The sequence below is a fragment of the Rhinichthys klamathensis genome, unplaced genomic scaffold (assembly GCF_029890125.1).
Source record: "Rhinichthys klamathensis goyatoka isolate OS25496 unplaced genomic scaffold, OSU_Roscu_1.1 h1tg000181l_1, whole genome shotgun sequence".
Taxonomy (NCBI): domain Eukaryota; kingdom Metazoa; phylum Chordata; class Actinopteri; order Cypriniformes; family Leuciscidae; genus Rhinichthys; species Rhinichthys klamathensis.
Genome location: NW_026606709.1, coordinates 6,170,993 through 6,196,529, shown reverse-complemented (window position 1 = coordinate 6,196,529; position 25,537 = coordinate 6,170,993). Strand labels below are relative to the sequence as shown.

Sequence of the window (25,537 nt, the reverse complement as noted above, 5' to 3'; positions counted from 1 at the left end):
TGACTTTTAGACCCCACTGTATCTGCAAAACCACAGGGTGAAGTATTAGATTGACTTCCAAATGAACTTGAAAACTGTGGGTGTGAGTGTTGCTTTTTTTTTTTTTTTTTTTTTTTTTTTAATATATATATATCCCAAGGCAGTTCTATTAACCGAAAAGACTCATAAACCTAATTAAAGACACATTGAACGTCTTTCAGAAGAGCTGTTCTCAGACACTAAAATTTGATCAAAGTCTGCCACTTTAAATGTCTGTTTTTGACCTTGTCTGTCTCTTTCCACTTTCTTCATGTCTGTTTATTTCTCTTGCTATCATTTCAGTAATCCAGTTTTATCCTTTATCTGTCTGTCTGGTTCCTTTATCTTCTTTTCATACATACTTTTGCTTTCTAACTTTCTAAGTGGCTCTTTTAAAGAATTTGTATATGCACAATTGAGGACTCCCCCTCTTCTTTCTTCTGTGGAACACAAAAGGATACATTTTGGTCTCTATTTTCCATGTAATTACAATGGGGGCTGAAGATTTTAAGCTTCTAAAATTATACAAAAAGCAGTGCATATGACTCAAACTGTATCCTCTTCTGAAGTGATATCATAGCTTTGTGTGATGAAAACAGTACAATTTAAATCATCATTCAATGGTGATCTTCCCTTCCAGTGAGCTACAGTATTAACTATAATTTCATAATGGCTTCATGATTCTTTTATAGTGCTTTTTGGAGATGACAGCCTTAGTCCTTGAATGTTTTCATTATATTAAAAAGAATGGGCAAGATATTCCTGAAAAATACACATTTAATGAAAGCAAGAATGTTATAGGGGTGTGTAAATTATATTTAAAACAAGTAAACAAAGCTGAATTGTTCCTTTAAATATATTTCTCTTTAAAAACATTTTTTTTATTTATGTAGCTATTTATTGTCAATGTGTCATTGTACCACAGGGACAGACTGGGGCTAAAAAACAGCCCTGGACTTTCTCCCAAATAGGCCCATCATCCAGCCATTCGCCCCTAGCCACTAGGATGTCCTGATACTATGCCACAATACTGTAACCTATATCAGACAAGGTATTCACAGCAAGTAATATCTCAAAAACAATGATGACAATTGGGGTTTTGTTTATTAATGAAGCCTCAGTCTTCAAATAAAAAACAACAAAATGTACAATGCCATTACATCTGCATTGAAAATAAAATACAAATAATGAAATGTCACTGGCTACAGAAACCCTAATTACACAAACTTGTAATTATAAAACATATAGTTACTATATACCAGGGGTCTCCAACCTTTTTGTGTGCGAGGGCTAAAGGGATAAAATAATCTAGAAGGGCTATACTCAAAAATATTTATTATACATATAACATGGTGGTGTTTTTTTTTTACCTTACCTTTACCTTTACTTTTAACTTTAACTTTTTTACTTTTCACCATCATATGCGAAATAATAAAATATCTTGATATTCTGGTTCAACAATTCCTGAAAAATTTGTAATATATATATATATATATATATATATATATATATATATATATTATTCTCTAAAAACCTATTGTAGCATAAACATTTAGTATAAATATTTAATGCAAAATAAATAAATAAACTGCCATAACTTCTAAACAAAAACATTACTGCATTACATTTAATAGCCTACATTTATAGGCCTACATGACTATTAATATAACAGCATTTTTAATATGAATACAGGCACATTTCTGCCAAAAAATTTGTTTTACTAAGTTACAGTTAATTCATAAGTTGTGGAGTGAAATGTCTTCTAACTGGTTTGTTCTTGGAACAATGTTTCACCTGTTTTTTTGCGTCAAGATGTTGAGAATATCAGCGCTGTTTAATCTGGCTTTTAACTAGCTTAAATCACAGCCATCTGTGGGTTTATAATAGAGATAGAGAATTCTGCGCTGAATTGAAATGCTTCTCAGTGGATCGCGCAACTCTGTGTAATAATGTTCGCGTGATCGAGATCAGTTCGCACAGCTGCTTCGGCCGCGATCGCAGTTTTTTTGGGCCGAGCTGATAATGCTCCGCGCTGGCATCCAACTTAAAGGTGCATTGCTGCCACCTACAGTACTGGAGTGTGAAACAGATTAGTGGGGGGAAAAAACAGGTGATGACTGCGTGTGTGGCGGGTGGTGGGCCGGCCCGCCGGCCGTCCTGGAGTACCGGCCGTTCTGTGATACTCCAGATCACATAGATGGCCAGTCCGCCCCTGTTGTACCAGCATCCACTGGTATATGTGTGTGGATCTGCCTACATCTGCATGTGTGTTGGGAGGCTGCCATTTTGCAGTCTAAAGCAACCAGAGAGCGTTTAAAATGAAAAACACATTTTGTCATTGGGTGTGTATGACTGGAGGGCCAACTCACACACGCTGAATAAATCAGAAGGTCAAGACCATTACGAGGGCAACTCCCTGTGGAGCAACCCAACACACACGCAAACGCACTCAGGAAATCTGTCATAAGTCATTGACACTGCATACTTTGATTAATCATATAATCCAATTTCTCTCATATCACGATTCACTGAAGCAGTGCATCTTTGTCTGATTTTGGATATATGTGGTCTGTTTAATCCTGTTCCAGCTGCCTGACTTCACTCTGTGGTGGAAAGAAATGCATCATAGTAGCCGAGAGATTGGAGTCATGCGCTGGAGTTCAAATTTAAAGGTGCCTTGTGTAAAAAAAATCAATACAAAATCCACATATTCCATACCAGATGGGGGCAGTATACCTCCAGAAAGTTGGCCTACTCTAGTCTGTTTTTTAGTTTCGGGTTGTTAATCTTCTAAAACCGTCAAATCGTCCGCTTTGTCCCGCCAAAGCCTATTTTGATCGGTGAGTGATGTAGAATAGAATGACTGCTGCGCTTGACAGGGCGCATAACGAGCAGAGAGAGAGAGAGAGCGCCCCGGCCGCGCGCGCGCACTCTCACGTCTTCAAACAACACGAGCGCTGTCCTCCTGCTCTCTCTCTCCCTCGCGCATATTAATCAAATCAATTGACACGATCGTAAGACCGCAGTTCATTTGGAGATTTTTAGAGATTAGAGACTCAATGAACAACATCTCAACACTAAATTATAAAGGCCGGTCTCATATAGACGCGATTGACATCAGGTTCAAGTACGCCCACAAGCCGTGCGAGTTATTCGTGTATTGGAGTTTGGCTGGTGGTTATGTATGTTGCCCGCATACCGCCTCCCATGGCCGAAACTGGTATTATGACACCGGCCGGGCCGGGGCTAGTAATTTAGCATGCTAATTCAGGTTTATATCTCGGTAGCACTATAACTTGTCATTTTTTTAATGACATCACTGCATTTATTTCTTCTCATTCTTTTGATACGTGTAGCTCATTTGTTGGATATTTTTACCTCAATTTTTACATATGGCACCTTTAAGGGACAGAAAGTGTTTTAATTTTTACAAAAAATTCAAATAAAAATTAAAGCTGCACGATTCTGGATAAATTGAGAATCATGATTTAAAAAATAAAAATAAAATTAAAATAGGGATCACGATTCTCCCATGATTCTGAATAGACAACTAAACAAAATAACATGTAACGCTACTGAAAACCCTCAAATCATTCAGGCTGGTTTGTGAACTGGATCGACCAATTCATTGAAAATAATTAATTCACAAAATGCCCTGTGAGCTCGGGCAAGTGTTTCGATTATTAGTGAAAAACATCTTTTCTCACACAAAGCAATCTGCCTTGGAGTCTTGTGCACATGGTGCTTTTATTGTGCTTTTTTGTCCGTTTTGAGGAAATGATGGCAGAACTAAATCAGCTTCACCAATAAATTCCAAAGTATTTAAGTTTGGTGCACAATTCATCTCACACAGTCTGTGTTTTGGATATGAATGGTGCGTCAAATCATGTGGACTTTCTAATTGTTTATGTGTTTTTAGATTTATGGGAGTTGAACAGGACGTGGCTGTTCCAGGCCGGAGAGGGGCGTCTGCTGCACTACAGTATGTTACTGGATGAGACCCAGGAAAGGCTAATCGTCGGTGGAAAAGACATCCTGTACTCTCTCAATCTGGAGCGCATCACTGCCCCTCACAAAGAGGTACATGCATTTACAATGTTCTTAGGATTTGGGCACCATGTCTGTCCAGCATTGTCATGTGTGTGTGTGTTGTGGTAAAGTTTATTAGCTCATTTGGCTCTTGAGTGTACGTTGTGCAAGTCATTTTACGTCTGTTGCTAAATAAGTCTCAGCATAACTACACACATACGTATTAAATAAATAAAATCAACAACTCATGCAAATAGAACCCAGAGATGGATTGCAACCATCTGCTCCCCTTCAATTCATGGACATTCACAAATCCTTGTGCTCGTTGTTGCACTGAAACTGTTAATTATAGTTTAAATTTTTTTTAAGTTCATTGTAGAAATACAAACACAGGTATAAATTCATTCCAAACTGAAGTGTCTGATCGTATATGAATGTTGCATTTTAGCCCTTAGTGGCATTCGCATGGAACTTTCAAAATGGTTGTGAAGCAACTGTTACCTTTCATGGTAAAATGAATGAATATTCTGTGTCCACATAAACCAAATGACCACTGATTTGTTTGAAAGAGAAGAAGAGTATGTTTTCTAGGGCTAACCAACATAAATAATTATGTAAGAATTATAAAACAATTATTACGGGCATAATTATTCATAACCGCACATTTTACAGAAATAATGTTTAAAATTATTTAGTGCAAAAATCTTGGTAAAAAAACTTCACGCTCATAGTTTTAATAAGAATACATCACGTCAGTCAGGCAGTCTCATACAATCTAGTCACAGAACTTATAATATTTCAACACTTCTGAACCACAAATCAGATCTGAAAATACATACTACTACTCCCTTACTACTTTCAATTGCAATTGAATGACTTCCGATATGTCATTTGCCGAAGACAGTAAAGTCAGCTTTACTGAGATAAAGTAAATAGTATACAGCTGATCATGTGATCCCAGTATGGCGGCCATCATGCGGTTGGACCATATGCAATATATTTTTATGAGTCTTCATGTCATGTACATAATTTTAATTATATATATATATATACAGGTCCTTCTCAAAAAATTAGCATATTGTGATAAAGTTAATTATTTTCCATAATGTAATGATACAAATTAAACTTTCATATATTTTAGATTCATTGCACACCAACTGAAATATTTCAGGTCTTTTATTGTTTTGATACTGATGATTTTGGCATCCAGCTCATGAAAACACAAAATTCCTGTCTCAAAAAATTAGCATATTTCATCCGACCAATAAAATAAGTGTTTTTAATACAAAAAAAAAAGTCAACCTTCAAATAATTATGTTCAGTTATGCACTCAATAGTCAATACTTGGTCGGGAATCCTTTTGCAGAAATGACTGCTTCAATGCGGCGTGGCATGGAGGCAATCAGCCTGTGGCACTGCTGAGGTGTTATGGAGGCCCAGGATGCTTCGATAGCAGCCTTAAGCTCATCCAGAGTGTTGGGTCTTGCGTCTCTCAACTTTCTCTTCACAATATCCCACAGATTCTCTATGGGGTTCAGGTCAGGAGAGTTGGCAGGCCAATCGAGCACAGTAAAACCATGGTCAGTAAACCATGTACCAGTGGTTTTGGCACTGTGAGCAGGTGCCAGGTCGTGCTGAAAAATGAAATCTTCATCTCCATAAAGCTTTTCAGCAGATGGAACCATGAAGTGCTCCAAAATCTCCTGATAGCTAGCTGCATTGACCCTGCCCTTGATAAAATACAGTGCACCAACACCAGCAGCTGACATGGCACCCCAGACCATCACTGACTGTGGGTACTTGACACTGGACTTCAGGCATTTTGGTATTTCCTTCTCCCCAGTCTTCCTCCAGACTCTGGCAACTTGACTTCCGAATGACATGCAAAACTGAGCATCAATCCAGTGCTGCTTCTCTGTAGCCCAGGTCAGGCGCTTCTGCCGCTGTTTCTGGTTCAAAAGTGGCTTTACCTGGGGAATGCGGCACATGTAGCCCATTTCCTGCACACGCCTGTGCACGGTGGCTCTGGATGTTTCTACTCCAGACTCAGTCCACTGCTTTCGCAGGTCCCCCAAGGTCTGGAATCGGTCCTTCTCCACAATCTTCCTCAGGGACCGGTCACCTCTTCTCGTTGTGCAGCGTTTTTTGCCACACTTTTTCCTTCCCACAGACTTCCCACTGAGGTGCCTTAATACAGCACTCTGGGGACAGCCTATTTGTTCAGAAATTTCTTTCTGTCTTACCCTCTTGCTTGAGGGTGTCAATGATGGCCTTCTGGACAGCAGTCAGGTCGGCAGTCTTACCCATGATTGCGGTTTTGAGTAATGAAACAGGCTGGGAGTTTTTAAAAGCCTCAGGAATCTTTTGCAGGTGTTTAGAGTTAATTAGTTGATTCAGATGATTAGGTTAATAGCTTGTTTAGAGACCCTTTTCATGATATGCTAATTTTTTGAGACAGGAATTTTGGGTTTTCATGAGCTGTATGCCAAAATCATCAGTATTAAAACAATAAAAGACCTGAAATATTTCAGTTGGTGTGCAATGAATCTAAAATATATGAAAGTTTAATTTTTATCATTACATTATGGAAAATAATGAACTTTATCACAATATGCTAATTTTTTGAGAAGGACCTGTATATATTTAAGTAGACAAATATTTAGTGGACTTGGAAAAGTCTGTTTTATAATTATTATAATAAAGCCAGGATTATAATTAGCTGGTTGTAACGAGTAATAATTCAACTGTAGTGTACTTGGAATTTACGAAATTTACACTTTATCCAAAACGACATTTTATCAGTTGATGCATTCCCTAGGAATCAAACCCATGACCCTGGAATGCAGGAAAAAAAAAGTTTAAACTTTTTCATGCAACCACAGGTCAAACATAAATGTGACAGTATTTAGCCAAGTAGAGCAAGAGCATTTCTGTGCCAGAACATTACCACAACCAATCTGCCTGTCTCTCTGTTTTAGATTCACTGGGCGAGCTCTGAGGAGCAGGTGGGGGATTGTTTAATGCAGGGCAGAGAGAAGGTAAATCTGTTATACATCCTGTATATGTGACACAGTGGTATCCTGTTACATGACTACAATGTTTGATGAAATGTGTTAAAAAACATTCTTGAAACATATTTTCTTCTCTTTATCTTTCTTTTTGTCCCTCTCTCTTAGCCGGAGTGTGCAAATTACATTAAGCTGGTGCAGCATTATAACAGCACCCACCTGTTAGCATGTGGAACTGGCGCCTTCAGCCCAGTGTGTGCCTATATCAGAGTGGGTCAGGGAACACAGGTAAATCTTATATACTATGGGAATGAAAAAAAATCTTGTTTTCAAGTAAAAATATGTAAACATCTTGAAAATAATATCAATTAGCAATAAGAAAATAAAGTCAATTTAACACATTCATTTAGTGTAATTAATTAAAACAAATTACAATAATGAATTTGAATCATCTTAAAAAAAATATTGAAATGTGATTAATTGCAATAAATTAAATTAATTGGCACGTTGTGTAATTCATTTAGAATTTTTAATTCCTTTACAGCCCTGAAATATTGGGATTTTTTTTACATTGACAAGTTTTTTTTATTTTCTTCCGGGTGCTCTGGTTTCCCCCACAATCCAAATACATGCAGTATATGTGAATTACAGATGCTAAATTGTCTGTAGGTGTGAATGCATGTGTGTATGAGTCCCAAGTCATGAAATGGGGACCTGGCGACCTTGCCAAGAAAATTCATGGAGAAGGCCCATATAATCACCAAGAGTCAGATATGACTGAAAATGGTTAATGAATGTTAGTAAATCTCCGTAGTTTAGATATTTTTATTGGAAAACATGAAAAAACAACTTTTATCATTTAAACATTTTTTGTTTTTCAAAGACAGAAGGTGAACAAACACAATGCCATTGGCATGTTTTAAAACCATAATATGAGTCACAGTTGTTGACAAAGTTTCAGAGATGCCTCAGTGGCCACAGCATCTTTAAAGGATTTTATTGTATCGGAAGCAGACTGAGGTCGCTGAAAATGCTCCGGTGTCGCTTTGTCCTTCTGTCCACTTTCTGACTTACAGTATATTCCAGAAAACATGCTTTGAAGAGTTCCTGTTTATCGTCTGAGGAATGTGTTGTAGTGACTCACCGATTAATTGTGTCCAGTGTTGTGCTGTTGTTTGTCACCAGAGACTGTCCTGGAAACTACCCTTGTAGTCAGCGACTGTCACTCTCACTCTTTTCTACACATGGTGTAGTGCAGAGACTCCTGCGATAATTGAAACCAGTCAGAGTGGTAACAAGTTAAAGCATTTAACATCTCAAGACACTAAAACATTGGTCTTGTTTGGATCTGAAATCTTTGATTGTAAAAAGATCCAGATGCTGTGTGTCACCGTGAAGTTTAGGAGCACATTTCAGTTAGGAGGGCTGTTTGATAAAATGATGGCTGGTTTTCAGCTTGCTTGAAATTTGCAGTTGGAAGGAAATAAATACTTAAAAGCATATGGAATTGTATCATCGTTAAAGGAATGTTAAAAATCTGGTGGTTTAGAGAGTTAGAGAATAAAGAATATGACCTACATTTTCACTGCTATGTGTATAACAGAGGCCATCTAGTAAGAGCTGTGCAGGTGAACCTCACTCCCCTGATCTCAAAAGGCGCAGTAGCGACTAACTCTAGAGACTGAGGTCATTAGCGTCCTTGTTAGCGCCCCCGCTTCCCAGGCTATAGACGCCGGTTCGAGTCTCGCTCGGAGTGGGGCAAATAGGAACGAAGGGGTTTTATTGGTGCCGTGACCCAGATGGGAGTAAGGTTTAGGGGGTTGAGTGTTACAGAGGCCAGCTAGTGAGAGCCGTGCAAGTAAACCTCACTCCCCTGATCTCAAGAGGCGCACTAGTGACTGACGCTAGAGACTGCGGTCTTAAACGTCCTTGTTAGCGCACCCACCTCCTATGCTGGAGATGCCGGTTCGAGTCCCTCTCGGAGCGGGGCGAGTAGGGACCGGAGGGGTTACATGGCGAAAAGTTCAAGGTTCAACGTTAAGCTTTGTTAATTTGTACTTTGTTTGTCTTTGTTTGTTTGTCTTTTTAACAACATTCATCCCCAAACTAAATTACGTGAACTCTTAGACGTGCAGTTCAACCGGAGAGGTTCATGGCTACTTGCATGCCAACAAAATCAAGCGTAGCGTCAGTTCTGGCAGGTCACGTTAGTCAAGCTCGCATCAGCTGACTCTCAGCTGATCCACGTCTACCTATAGGAATATGACGCCCATCACTGTATACATATATAAGCTCCTTCAGTATATCAGCAGCTATCGTGTTTCTCAGGAGCTAATTACCCTCCTCCATCCCCAGCTCTTCCTGTCGCCCAGTCAGCATTTGGCATTCTGATTCCCCTTGAAGCAGAATAAATTCTCGAATTATGTTGTATTTTAAAATCTTGAATTAATGATATCTGCAATACATTCATGTTGGTTCTGTTCTGTTGACCCTAAGGGGGGTTAATGCTGCTCTCCCTGCTCTTATCCATACTAGGCTGCATGGATGCGCAGGGAGTTCTCGCCCAGAACGGAACCATACCGCCAATCCAAACTGTATGCTCATTGTCAATCGTATTTGACGATAGTGGTCCTGACAGAACTGGGAACTATTGTAAGCAACTACTATTCCTCAATCGCAACACAGAATGTCCACAAGAGGCGGTACCAAAGATGACGCACGCATCCCAAGCAAACGAACCACCCTCTTTTTATATTCCTAAAACGGGCACTAATAGGTTCACATATTTGCATGACACTGGCCAATCGCAACGGGGGTTAAGCATCACCCTGCTACATTTATAAATACTATAAAAGTAATACTAAAACAACACTGATCCAAAGATCCTTAATTTAATAAAATATCTTATTCACCTTTTCAACTTTAAGGCAATAAAATATTTTCATTAGCATTGTCATTGGTTTGCGGAGGTTTAAATTTGTTGATGGCAGTTAAACTTTGTCATTGCGAAAATATATGTAGTGCATCTAATCTTTCTATTGGCTGTATGTAAAATCAACCCTTATTTGTATAGGCTATACACTAAGTTTATTTGTATATACACTAAGTTTATTTGTATATACACTACACTTTTTATATCCTATATTTTTGTATGCTAAACGTTCAGATTTTGACATACTCTCTCTTCCCAACAATTTCCTGTCATTATCTCCACTATCTCTCTAATGAGGAGGCAAAATCCTATCAATACTAATGTAAAAGTGACAGAAAGTAGTTCTGTCAGTGCTTTGTTTCTGAAGCGACTTTAACACTCTTCAACAGCCTGGTCTCCAGAGAGACAGACAGAGTTTGTTTTAGTGTGTGTGATGGGGAGTTTTATCATTCTCACTCTGTTAAAATCTCCAACCAAACATCCAGACAAGCGAAAACAAACATTTCCATCCTCCCAGGAGAGCCCCAGTCAAATTACAGAGCGGCTAATCACAGAGAAGTGAGGTTTATTTAAAGGAACAGGCTAAAGAAAAGAGCAAAAGGAGACGTTTATTTGAAGGAAACTGAGAATCTGGATTCTTTCCTGTGCCACATTGTGGCAGTCAGCCTTCAGACTTTCTTTCCCTCTACTTCTCAATCTTTGGAAGGTTTCAGGACAGAGAATTCTGGGGCCTTGTGAAATCCATTTGATTTTTTTCTCAAATTCCATTTGATTTTTTTTATTTTATTATATATTTATATAAATTCCATTCCAAAAGGATGTCTAATTAATTAAAATCATGACATGTATACAATTTAACATCAATTTATTTAAAGTTTAACAAAAATTTAACTTTTAGGGCCATATGAAATACATTTAATTTTTTAATTTTTTCAAATTTTTCTCAAATTCCATTTTTTTCTGGATTTTAATGATCAAAAAGCATGCCTAATTAATTGGATACATTTTTTTTTTATAAAATGTTGTGTTTTATTTTTGCTGGATTTATGATTAATACAAATCTATTATAAAAACAGTGGTAATCAAATGAAGCCATAAAACATTAAGGGCCCTATTTTAACGATCTAAAACGCAAGTGTCAAGCGCAAAGCGCAAGTAACTTTGTGGGCGGATCTCGGCGCTGTTGCTATTTAACCGGCGGGATAAATGACTCTTGCGCTCGACGCAAATCTAAAAGGGGTTGGTCTGAAGTAGCTTCATTATTCATAGGTGTGGTTTGGGCGTAACGGGAAACAAACCAATAAGAGCGTCATATCACATTCCCTTTAAGAGCATGATGAACGAGGTGCGCTTGTTCCATGGCGCAATACTATTATAACGGCGCATTTACTAGGCGCGCTTCAGAATCGATTCACAGCCGAGGAGATCGATGTTCTCTTCAGGGCCGTAAAAGAAAGAGAAGTGACATTGGGGATGGGACAAACCCACCCAAATTAGCTTCGGTTAAACATGCATATAATAATTTGGGTAAATGTGTAAGCTTCATGCCTATTTTTCCCATCGTCATGGACACAACAATGATTTCCCTCGTATTTTAATATTTTTCCTTATAATAATGTATCATTTGCAAAAAGTAAAATGGATCTGTGTAGATGAGATAATCATCTACAGTGTATGCGCGTTGTTCACACTCTGTATTATGGCCAAGCATGCGCGCTTAATATAGCATCTGAATGTATGCGCAACGCGCCACTGACTTTAGACTAGGTTTTTTCTGGTCAGTGGCGCAATCGTTTTCTGGAACTGCAAAATAGCACCAGGGATTGTTTGCGCCGGAACACGCCTCCTTGTTTTGCGCTGAACCGCCCAGGGAGCGCAAGTTTATTTCCTAGTTTGCCGGCGTGCGTCTGTGGAGGGAAAAGTCCGCTTTAGTTTGCACGAGTGCAAAATACGAATGATACATGCGTCGGTGTACAAAGTCAATTGCGCTGGGTGCAAGATAGGGCCCTAAGTGTTATTTAATCTTTTAAGATGTAAGCAAATTAAATTTAACAACTTTTATTTTATTTTATTTTATTTTATATTTTTGGCAGACAAAGTGAACAACAGAGGTTTACTGCTAAAATTAAAACATGGAAGAAAATTTGAGATTTATTCCTTAAAGGAACACTCCGACATTTTGGGACTTTAGCCTATTCACCTTATCCCCCAGAGTTAGATAAGTCCATACATACCTTTTTCATCTCCGTGCGTGCTATAAGTCTGTTTGACGCACCCACCGCTAGCCTAGCTTAGCACAAAGACTGGATGTAAATGGTTGCAGCTAGCATACTAATCCAAATAAGTGACAAAATAACGCAAACATTTTCCTATTTACATGTTGTGATTTGTATAGTCACAGAGTGTACAAAAAACAAAGTCACATGAGACACAGACATATTTTAACCGTATAAATACTGGGAACTATATTCTCTGAAGGCGAAGCACTGCTACTTGGGCGGAGTGATAACCGCAGCACCTGAGACGTACCGTACCCAAACTCCGAACGAACTCTCTGCTCCTCACCACGGCGCGTCTCAGGTGCTGCGGTTATTTACATCCAGTCTTTGTGCTAAGCTAGGCTAGCGGTGGGTGCGTCCAACAGACTTATAGCACGCACGGAGATGAAAAAGGTATGTATGGACTTATCTAACTCTGGGGGATACGGTGAATAGGCTAAAGTCCCAAAATGTCGGAGTGTTCCTTTAAAAAAAAAACATTCTACTGTACATTAGTAATAGGCCTATATTTATGTCACAATTTCTTAATTAAACTTATTTTGACAGGTTGTCGTTACTCATGGAGACCTTTTGAGTTTCTGTGTGTATATGTTTTTGTTTTGTTTTTTGAAGTGAAATGGTGAAATGCTCATGAAGTGACTTTCAAAGCAGCTCTAGAGATGTCAATTATCCTCATGTATAAAGAGATGGCAGACGTTGAAAACACCATGAGCCACTGTGCTTGAGTATGTGCAGTAGATGAACCATGCATCATTGAAACATCTGCAACAGACACTCAGGACATCCAGACTTCAAATTTAAATAGTCTTTTTTGGTTTAATATTCACAGACTAGTCCATATCACGATTTGATTAGGTGTACAACCCTACTTTTGATTTATTCATCCATGACATTTTTAATGACTGGATTTAGTTCTGTCCGCGTTTTCCACATCACGGAAATCATAGGTCCCTAGAATTCCCGCTTTTTATCCCAGCCAGGTTCAGAGATCAGAACTCATGGCTGGGAATAGTAAGTAGTTCTGGCTCCCTGACCCTCCGGCAGAGGTGAAGGAGAGAGCCACGGGCGTTGTGGGAGCCACAGGCTGGAGATCAGAGAGGGTTTAATTAGAGGAGACAGTCTTCAGCGGGGTGCCTGATAACTCCAGCGCTGAGCTGCAGGCCGCCAGCACACGCCTCAGTCTGGAACATCTACACCCTAAACACTTAATGAGATGCATACGAGGCACACATGCATCTCTGCACATAAAAGATGGGCTTTGCATTCATATATACACACTACGACAAAGATGGATACAGATACCTGCACAATTATACACACACTCGGCCCTGGAGCGCAGGGATGACATGATGCAGATGTAGCTGATGACAAGAAAGACTGATAAAGCAAGAGAGACACAGACCAGAAGCGTAGAGAGAGCGGGTGAGAGGAGCGTACACACGTACATGCAGGCGAACGCCCCTGCACACATTCCTTCCCTAACATCAGGATTCTAAGCCCCGGTTCGGCCCTTTGCGCCCATACGCACATCACCTGACACATCACAGCACACCATTCCCTCTCACTGTCTTCTCTTTCACCAAACCCTGTGTTTTCTCATGGGCTTTTCACATACTTATACTGTATACTAATGCACCCACATCATTCCTCGATATACCTGGCCCGAATAAACACATAAACCTCTGTTTCAAAACATGTTGAGCGTCCTAATATAATATAATAGGCTAATATAATATAATAAATGTTTTTCATGTTAATCACATCTAAATGAAAATGTATTATAGTTCAAATTTAAATGGACATTTAGCAGACACTTATGCAAAGCAACTTACTGTAAATTGCATTAAATTTTATCAGTTCTTGTTCTCCCTGGGAATACAACCCATGGCTTTAAATATTTTTGTTTTGTTCTTCTTTGATATATTTTAGTAGCTCTTTATATGTAATTTTAGAATAACATTTCTATTGTCTTTTAAATATGGTGAATGTTTACTGCTGAGTGTACCGACAAGCATTTGTGGTAAATTAAAATATACTTGAAACATGTATTTAAATATATTTGTAAGCGAAATGTAGGGGGCGTAATTTGTGTGGTTTGTATTACTGTGGGACGCAGTCGGACACACTTCATTCACACGGATCTGTGAAAACTGTTATAAATGCTGTATTATGCATGCCAGGCCAGTAGTTGGCGATGTCACTTTGTAAAGAAAAACTAGGTGCAGACTGAACACGTAATGCACGGTTTCCCAAATTCGCGTTTTTGTAGTTTACACTGAGACAATAATGAGTATCATTTTCCAAAATGTGCATTTTGAGCCCCTTTTCAAAAGTTTGCGTTTTCAGTCCCCCAAAGCGCCGTTGTCGTGTATATGAACGGCCAGAACACATCCGCTTGAGTTGAAAATGGCGTCGTGTAAACGCCCCCTCAATGTCTAGGGAGGATACAATCATGCTTAAAAGACATAGGCAGCTCACTTGATTTTGGACCAGACCTTCACATACTAGTAATTCCACCAACACTCAAGTTTGGGTATTCTGCATTTGTCAGTTTTAGGTCATCTCTCACCTAACATTACAACCCTCCTGACTATACGCAACACGATCGCTAAACCTCATTCAAATCTGAACCATGTGTCCACCCACAAGGTGGATGTGAGTTTGTGTGTGTGTGCATGACTTAATCAGCCTTAAGGTGTGCTGATTATCATGTGAATCTCGAACTGTTTCATCTCATCTATGCCACGGATGTTACTTCAGGCACATCATCTGCTTAAACAAGCAGATATGCTCACGTACAACCATGTGTGTTGGCCACAAGGGCTGATGATATCGGACTGGTGATCACAAGACTGTTAAGTAAGATTTGTACATTTATAAAGGACCTTACGGCCCCTCTGCATATACCCTATGTAGTCCACAGCCAACCTTTATAATTTATGCCCATAATTCTCCCATGTAACAGCAACTATTATAAAATGAACATGAAGTTATGGGTTTGGCTAAGGATTTATTTCCATTCCAGTTTTGTATGAAGTTCGAGGAGCGAATGATCGGGAAAACGTCTACTTGTTGAAAGAGTAGAAGAATGATCTAAAGACAGGAAATGATGGATGGACTGGTGTTACATGTCTGGTGTTTGTTTCTCCAGGATCACACGGTGTGAGAACATAAATCAAGCTCGTGAAAGCCTGTTATGCGACACATGTTGCACAGCTAATACCGTCACCTTCTGGTTAAAGTGAGCTTTGCAGTAACGGTAGACAGAAAGTGATTCTTCAAAGGGCTTTTCATGTGAGGAAGGACTTAGATGTGTGCTCTCGAATCTCATTTTACCCTCCATTGCTTCACCTGGATGGTATATTTCCCCTGAGATTGCAGGAAATGCAGTGAAGGCCTGTGTGTTTTATGATGAAAAGCCACTGTAATATACAACGATACTGATGTGTTAATACATTATATTCAGTGATACAAGTCGCCTGAAGGCTGACTGGTAGTTTACAGTGTTGTTTTCTTCTTCTTGCTGCAATGCTAAGAACTGCAGTGTCAGGTTTCTGTTTTGTCTACCCTTCTGAAGATGCTAGCTTAGACCAACATGTCTTTCCTTGCTGTTCGCCAGCAGAACTATTAGAGCTATAAAGCCAGCATGATCTTTCTGTTGAAGCTGGTTTACCAACTCTTGCTGGTTATGTTTTTAGAACCTAGAGGGGATGCCAGCATCTAAAAAAAAAACCAATATATGCTGGTAACCAGATGGTATTTTAAGTGGGGATAATAACAAAAACAAAAAAACAATATATGCTGGCAGATGGTATTTTAAGTGGGGATAATAATATATATATATATATATAAATATATATATATATATATATATATATATATATATATATATATATACGCTCACCTAAAGGATTATTAGGAACACCATACTGATACTGTGTTTGACCCCCTTTCGCCTTCAGAACTGCCTCAATTCTATGTGGCATTGATTCAACAAGGTGCTGAAAGCATTCTTTAGAAATGTTGGCCCATATTGATAGGATAGCATCTTGCAGTTGATGGAGATTTGTTGGATGCACATCCAGGGCACGAAGCTCCCGTTCCACCACATCCCAAAGATGCTCTATTGGGTTGAGATCTGGTGACTGTGGGGGCCATTTTAGTACAGTGAACTCATTGTCATGTTCAAGAAACCAATTTGAAATGATTCGACCTTTGTGACATGGTGCATTATCCTGCTGGAAGTAGCCATCCGAGGATGGGTACATGGTGGCCATAAAGGGATGGACATGGTCAGAAACAATGCTCAGGTAGGCCGTGGCATTTAAACGATGCCCAATTGGCACTAAGGGGCCTAAAGTGTGCCAAGAAAACATCCCCCACACCATTACACCACCATTACACCACCACCACCAGCCTGCACAGTGGTAACAAGGCATGATGGATCCATGTTCTCATTCTGTTTACGCCAAATTTGGACTCTACCATCTGAATGTCTCAACAGAAATCGAGACTCATCAGACCAGGCAACATTTTTCCAGTCTTCAACTGTCCAATTTTGGTGAGCTTTTGCAAATTGTAGCCTCTTTTTCCTATTTGTAGTGGAGATGAGTGGTACCCGGTGGGGTCTTCTGCTGTTGTAGCCCATCCGCCTCAAGGTTGTGCGTGTTGTGGCTTCACAAATGCTTTGCTGCATACCTCGGTTGTAACGAGTGGTTATTTCAGTCAAAGTTGCTCTTCTATCAGCTTGAATCAGTCGGCCCATTCTCCTCTGACCTCTAGCATCAACAAGGCATTTTCGCCCACAGGACTGCCGCATACTGGATGTTTTTCCCTTTTCACACCATTCTTTGTAAACCCTAGAAATGGTTGTGCGTGAAAATCCCAGTAACTGAGCAGATTGTGAAATACTCAGACCGGCCCGTCTGGCACCAACAACCATGCCACGCTCAAAATTGCTTAAATCACCTTTCTTTCCCATTCTGACATTCAGTTTGGAGTTCAGGAGATTGTCTTGACCAGGACCGCACCCTTAAATGCATTGAAGCAACTGCCATGTGATTGGTTGATTAGATAATTGCATTAATGAGAAATTGAACAGGTGTTCCTAATAATCCTTTAGGTGAGTGTGTATATATATATATATACACTACCGTTCAAAAGTTTGGGGTCAGTGAGAATTTTATTTTTATTTTTTGGAGGAAAGAAATCAATACTTTTATTTATCAAGGAATAATTAATTTGATCGAAAGTGACAGTAAAGACATTTATAATGTTACAAAAGATTCTAACCCTAACCCTATTTATCAAAGAATCCTAAAAAAAACCAAAAAACTGTACAACTGACAGACCAACAACTGTTTCAACATTGATAATAATAATAAATGTTTCTTGAGCATCAAATCCTCATTGACACTGAAGACACTGACACTGGTGATGCTGAAAATTCAGCCTTGATCACAGGAATAAATTACACTTTACTATATATTCACACAGAAAACAGCTGATTTACACTGGAATAATATTTAATACTATAACTGATTTTTGTTGTATTTTTAATCAAATAAACGCAGCCATGGTTAGCAGAAGAGAATTCTTTTAAAAGTATTTAAAATCGTACCGACCCCAAACTTTTGAACGGTAGTGGAATTTTTTTTTTTTTTTTTTTTTTTTTTTTTATTATCCCCACTTAAAATACCATCTGCCAGCATATATTGTTTTTTTTTGTTTTTGTTTTGATGCTGGCATCCCCTCTAGATTCTAAAAACATAACCAGCAAGAGTTGGTAAACCAGCTTTGTTAAATGATTTTTATATATTTTAAAAACATAATACACAATTATATTTTGGAAACATATAGACTAAGATTCAAAGGTTTGGGGTCAGTACGTTTTTTTTATTTTTTTTTATTCGTTTATAAAGCAAAAATGCATTACATTGATTCAATTGATACATTTTTGATTAAATAAAAAAATCTATTTGATAAATGAATAAAGTTTTCAACATTGATAATAATAAGAAATGTTTCTTGATCACCAAATTAGCATATTAGAATGATTTCTGCAGTATCATGTGACACTGGCAACTGGAGTAATGGCTGATGCCATTACAGAAATAAAATACATTTTAAAATATATTAAAATGGAAATCTTGTACACATTTTATTGTATTTTTTTTTACTTCCTTCAAAAGCATAAAAATCTTACTGACCTCAGACTTTTGAACAATAGTGTGTGTACAACTTTTACATATGCCTTTTATATTATATTTCTATTTAGCATTTTGTAAAAATTACAAAACTAGTCCACATAAGTTGGTAAACGTGTGTTTGTGTGTGTGTTCCAGCAGGAGCAAGAGTTCAGGCTGGAGTCTGATCACATAGAGAGTGGCAAAGGAAGATGCCCATTCCATCCCAACAGCCCTTCGGCATCCACTGTGTACCGTAAGCATGCATTTATTCTTGCAGTTTCACTCTCCTTCAGTCCTCCATCTTTAATATTCTCAGTCTTTGCCCTCCTTTCATTTACAGCCATGTCTTTATTTATCTGTAGCTTCCCCCTTCTCCTTTTCAGCGTGATGTTCAGAATGTGTGTATTCTTGAGTTTTGAAAGGAAAGGGAGTGCATTTTGAGCCAGGGGCCACTGAGCACAAAAGCTCTTCATAACACACTTCAGCGCGAATCCTTTAAAGCACTCATTCACATGGCGACAGGGATCTGATTTAGAGATGAATTTGATGACTTCCTTTCTCACAGCAGCTGCAGACTTTATTCAGCTGAGCTTTTAATTTAGTCTCTCCCAGTCGGCCCCAGCGTCAGGATCGTTCTTTATAAAGAATATTTAAATGCTAAATTGGTACTGCCCTGTAGATCATGACTTTTTGACTTACTGCAGGATTTATGACTCACACTGGCAGTTATTTACCAGAGTCTGCAGTGCCACCTAGTGGTATCTCAATGTGTGACAAACAGAATTCCAAAACTATTGTGCATTAGCGTTTTGGGATGCAACCATTGTCAGTAAATGTTGAGGTACAGGCCTGCTATTGTAAAATGTCATGTGAAATCATAGCATTACTTGACTGATTTAAGACCTGCCTCTTTTAAGTGAAATTTAATTGTTATACATTGAAACTGTTAAATAACTGCAAAAAAAAAAAAATAGTAAAAAAAAAAAAAACACTTCAGCTTAACATAATAAATACTACAAGACTTTCTTGATTTCGTTCCATAATACTGATTATTTTTTCTCTCTCTTTTAATTCATGTTTGATTGACAGGAGGGGAGTTGTTTGTGGGCCTGTACACTGATTATTGGGAGAATGATGCCGCTCTGTATCGTCTAGGCAACCACAGCTTCATTAGGACTGAAGTGGGTGACAGACAGCAGCTGAATGGTGAGAGAAAACCGAAACTTAACTTAGAAATCCCTGTTGAAAATACAAGCATGGATGATGGTGGCCTGGTGTCCTCAAGATTTTTTTTTTTAACTAGCTTAACCAGCAAGACTTCTTTGGTCAACCGGTATCACCAGATATGCTGGTTGACAAGCTTTGAAACTTGCCAACCTACACAAGCCACATATTATTTGAATTGCAAAAGGCACGATATGTACGATTTTTTTCCATTAAAATATCCAAACACCACTAGGTCAGTGTTATATATTTTGTTAACTTGTGTACTTACATTATCCCAAATGTTTCCAACAATGTTTAAATGTTTAAAATTACAATGTGCGTCACGTGTCAATGGTGTCATGTCCGTGTTATCCTCGGTTTCTGATTTTACTGCCATAGAAACCATTGCAACACAGTGAGTCTCATGAAAAAAATGTGGAAGTAGTAATTGTCGCGTCTAGTACGTTGTTTCGCACAGTTGTCATGGACCACGTTTATTCGTTATCGTTTGCAGCAGGTTCTGTCACCAAAGATAACTCCAAGAAACGTAAACATACGGGTGAATCAAATGGCCCAATAAGAGTTTGGGACAAGAGGAGGAATAAAACAAGGAGCAGAAGCGGTGTGGCATTTCCTAGATGGAGAGAGCTTAGGTAATTTAACGAGTCTGGTTAACAAGTCTATGGCAGTGTAATTAAATACAGTATGAGTTTGTGAATCCCGTTGGATTGATTTCCATTGGCACTGGAGGTGAAGACGACAACTCCCATCATTCCACGCTCCTTCACAGCGTCATCAAGCTATGCCTTTGTTATTGTTTTGAATATGCAACCACTAGTGGCGAAATGTGCATACTGTGCCTTTAATAGTTACGTACACTAGGGGTTTTCATCCTTTTATGCCCAGATTTTGGACTGTCCCAGACGAAATATGACCAGTCGTGGTGATTTCTGTGGTCGTGGCTTATAAACGGTGGTCCTACATCGTACAGTGAGAGAGGTTCAACGACGGCAGTTGTCACAGTCTTGCAACCAAAACAGTGTCAGAACTTTAGCATGATCACCTCACAGTCTGTTTGCTACGACCTAGGCCTACTGACCAGCCTATAAAAATGCAACATTAAATGGCGTATTGATCAATGCGATATGGCACTAATACTTAAACCTCCTTACCTCAAGTTCCATTTACAAAATTGGCATGCCATGTTGGGCTCTTTTCCCTAGCCATGACCGTGTCCATTTTCTCCCCTTTCACTTCCTCCTCTTTTTTTAACGCACATAAAATCCACAATTGTCAAAGTGCGATTCATCTTGCTCTATTTATGTATCACTATACTAACTTGCGTCGTAGCCTACGATTCAGTAGGTGTCATCATCGTACAGTCTACAAACATGTCATAGCCGAGTTTATTAGATCCATGTCGTACAGTGTGATTTGTAATGATCTTATAGGATTGCAGAAATCGCACAGTATGTATAGCAGGCATTAGCTATTTGGATCCCTAAAAATAATCATGTTAAAATTTAGAGTAGACATATTCTTCTTACTTTAGTGATGTGCTGTTCGATTTTATTTATTTATTTATTTATTATTTATTGAAATATAGGCTATTATGTATTTTTGTTTGTTTGATTTTTAGTGCTGTCAAATTGATTAATCGCAGTTACTCGCATCTAACATACATTTTGTATATAATATGTGTGTGTGTGTGTGTATCTATACACATACACGCATAATGTTTTTGTGTATGTATGTGTATATATATATATATATATATATATTTATTTAAATACACATTTATATATACACATGTGTATATATATATATATATACTGTAGATACAGTGTATATACATGTATATAAATGTGTGTGTGTATATATAGCATATATATATATATATATATATATATTTATATAGACACACACACACACCAAACTATTATATAAACACAAACTTTTATGTTAGACGCGATTAATCGGTTTGACAGCACTATTAATTTAATTTTTAATTATTGTATTTACTACAAACATCACTACAAAAATAAACTATATTAAAGCTACAGTGCTTAGCATAAGTGAATACACCCATGCTAAATTTGACTAAAAAGAGGAATAAAAAATCATCTTTTGGAAATGGATCTTAATGCCTTAATTAAAACCTAGAGATTGGCATGGGGTACTTTCCATAAGATCATCTCTCAATGCAAATCAAACCAGCTATTAGGCTAACTGAAATAAAACCATGCCAATCTCTACGTATGGTGAAGGCTATGTGATGGTGTGGGGCTATTTTAATTCCAAAGGCCAAGGGAACTTTATCAGGATGCATAATATCCTGGATCCATGAAATAACTGGCCTTTAAAAATAAAAATCTGCTTGCCTCTATGGGAATTTAACATAAGGGTGTCCTGACTTATGCCCCCTATATTTTAAGGAAGAACATTTATTTATTCACGATACATTATTCATTCACAAAGAAAATCGGTGTCCTTAAAGGTTGGATTTTTAATTAAGGCATTAAGATCAATTTTCAAAAGATGATTTTTTATTCCTCTTTTTAGTCAACTTTAGCATGGTTGACTTGTGCTAAGCACTGTATATAACCTGGCAATGCATTTTTTATTGTAAATCTGTCAAGTTCCTTAATATTTGTAGGACATTTTTTTTTAAACAAAACAACATTTTTTACTGCCACAAAACAATGGAAACTAATTTAAAGCTGCTGGATACATAAATAACGAAGAGTGATGTACAGGCTGCCCTGTGTGTGGTTTCGAGAGGCCTGTGGCATCCCGCTGTGAGCTGGTTTTATGTTTCTCTTTGCTGTATATCTCCTCCTGCAGCCATACGGGAGCTCTGGCCTTCAGCCCAGAACGCTACCACTGAGCCCAATGAAGGTGATGCTTTTACCACGCGTATCACTGTAGCAAAGCTTGTGCCCTCATCGTGGGTGCAGTTAGCACATCAGCTCCACGCCAAAATATTGGTGTACTAACAATACTGCTACGACTACTATTTTTTACTATTTTTATGTATACTGTTCTGTATAGATCTTCAACAATTGCCAGAATGTGCATTTAAGTACAGATAGTTTCATCTTTAAAATTGTCATTGGATGCATGAATGAAGCTTTTGTGCAATGCAGATAAATGCATAATTGAGATGGCACTTTGGACTTGCAATGCACAAACAGCCTATGTTAGCATAGTGATTTTACCATATACTATATAGTATTATACTGTTTTTATTTATAACTGATTGAAAACATTCCAAGTACTCATCTCAAATAGCAATAATAATAGTAAAGGTTAAAAAAGGAGAAAAGAGATAAGTAAATATTGACTCTTTTATTTTCAAAATATTTGATAAAATGCAAAATGTTCAATACAATAACTGGATGATACTTGCTGAATTGAACATGCAATGCACTATGAAACATTATTATATACAATTCTGTTTCACATACTATGTTTGTACAGTATGCAGAAATAAGTATGCTAGTATTCATTCCGAAGATTGTGCATTCTTGTGTGCATACTCAGACAGATGATGAGTCTGTGCTAAGAATACAGTGTCGTCTCACACTTCTCACAGGTGATTCAGACCCCGTGCTGTGATGCATTAATCATACAGAGAGATCGAGACGAGAGCGAGGTGTTTGACATATACCATCCATCTCTGTGAGACCTATTCACATCCATTCAGACATTATAAAACCCGGTCAAATACCATCACATCCTGAGGTCATCTGCTCGATAACATACAAGTGCATAGAGCATAGAGCACAAAACCATGGAGACTTTTACGTTTCCTGTGTGCACTCGATAGTCTGAGGTTGAGGTCTGTTCATGTTTTGAATGGTGTTAACTGGTGTTAAGTGTTCTCGCTTCCGACACACGGAGCGCTGAAGATCTAATCCCACTCACACCCGCTGCACAATGCTGTAGCGGCCCGACATGCAGATCACACTGCATAATACGATAGTGGATTTATTCATATTGGAATATATAGCTCAAACAAATGTATTAATTTGTTTAGAGCAAAAATACAGTAACATTGTGAAATATTATAACAATTTAAAGTTAGGCCTACTGTTTTCTCTTTTAAAGGTGCCCTAGAATGTTTTTATTTTTTATTTTATAATGTTTCCTGGGTTACCCTTATAATGTTAGTATGTTTTTTAGATAAAAAATATTCATAATTTAGAAATAAATGGCATTTTTCCTAGCCTGCTTTTAGCCTCTGATTTGAACACTCTGTTTGAAGGGGCGTGTCTGCTGTGGGATTCAGTGTAACCGCGGCCACTGCTGTGATTGGCTGACATGCTTGCATATGAAATAGCTATGTATTACATGTGAAACTCTCTCCCGAATACTTTTACTACTGCTATTATACGTTTTTACTATAACAGCTATCGAGATTAACGAATCGTGAGATGTTTTTAAAGTATTTAGATCTATTCCCATCACATAAAATGTTGCCGTGATGAGCATTGAGCAGATGACAGTGTGTTGATCGCGAGAATGAAGATCTTATCATTGCAAAGCAGTTTCTGCTCTCTCTAATGCTTTCCCCAATGCAAACACGATGATGTAAATACAGTAAGAGCTTCGTTGTGCAGTAACGTGCGTCATTGATTTCATAACGAGTTTGGCAAGTGTCCAGATAAACTCGCGCTGTGTGGAAAGATTGTTCTTTGATCGCTTTCTGTATATAATTTGTTCACAATTTAAATACGATTATTTTCATCCTACTAAAAGAAACGATGTGAAGCTGATATTTTAGTCACTGGCTTGACTTACTGATGCATAAACAGTATTGAACGATTTTGAGAGAAAGATTACCTGTCTGAACTTGAACAATTACACATCAGAAAGTGTTGCTTGGTAGCTCGATCCGAGGCCAGCTCTGTATTGGCCCAAGTTGAGGAAACACTCGGTGAAATGTTTGGAAATTTCCAGAGAAAATAAAATTAACCCATTGTTTCTTCAGAGGCTCAGATGAAGGAACTAAAAAATACTTTTGTGTTCATGTGTACATCCACACTGAGCAACTGCCATGCTTCGGCTCCGCAGTTCCGCGTGGCATTGAGGGCTGGCATTATGCAAATATTTGGAGGCGTACATATTAATGATCCCGACTATTGCGTCACAGTCGGTATTGTGTGGAGAACCGACCGTTTTTCAGGGGTGTTTTTCATAAACGTGAATTAAATGAGAACGCGAAAACAGTCCAGTTTGAGATTCACTCTATGTCATGTCCATGCACTGAACTCTTGTTATTTGACTATACCAAGGTAAATTCAATTTTGAATTATAGGTCACCTTTAAAGTATAATTTGTTCCTGATGTCAAAGCTGAATTTTCAGCATCATTACTCCAGTCTTTAGGGTCACATGATCCTTCAGAAATCATTCTAATATGCTGTTTTGCTGCTCAAAAAAACATTTCTTATTATTATCAGTGGAAAAGCGTTATACACTACCACTCAAAAGTTTGGGGTAAGATAGATTTAAAAATAATAATAATAATAGTTTTATTCAGCAAGGCAATGTTACCAAAGATTTCAAATAAATGCTGTTCATTGAACTTTCTTTTCATCAAAGGATCCTGAAAATAAAAAGAATCTCGGTTTCCACAAAATAATTATTTATTAGCAATTATTAGCACTACTGTTTTTACATGTAATAATAATAAATGTTTCTTGAGCAGCAAATCAGCATATTAGAATGATTTCTGAAGGATCATGTGACACTGAAGACTGGAGTAATGATGCTGGAAATTCACCTTTGCATCACAGGAATAAATTACATTGTAGCATAAATTACAATAGTAATATTGTGAAATATTCTTACAATTTATACTTTGTGTTGATTT

At 38.0% G+C, this 25,537-nt stretch overlaps 1 protein-coding gene across 2 annotated transcripts in view; it reads left to right on the top strand.

Annotated features, from left to right (window-relative positions):
• sema3e (sema domain, immunoglobulin domain (Ig), short basic domain, secreted, (semaphorin) 3E) overlaps nt 1–25,537 on the top strand; it is a 62,260-nt gene that overhangs the window by 25,418 nt on the left and 11,305 nt on the right. Inside the window, exons 2-6 of one of the 2 annotated variants that reach the window (XM_056261394.1) lie at nt 3,938–4,098; nt 7,026–7,085; nt 7,224–7,343; nt 18,614–18,707; nt 19,544–19,660. In XM_056261394.1, coding sequence (XP_056117369.1) covers nt 3,938–4,098; nt 7,026–7,085; nt 7,224–7,343; nt 18,614–18,707; nt 19,544–19,660 — 552 coding nt within the window. Of the gene's footprint in view, nt 1–3,937; nt 4,099–7,025; nt 7,086–7,223; nt 7,344–18,610; nt 18,708–19,543; nt 19,661–25,537 lie in introns of both variants that reach the window. The other variant, XM_056261393.1, reaches the window with a different exon arrangement.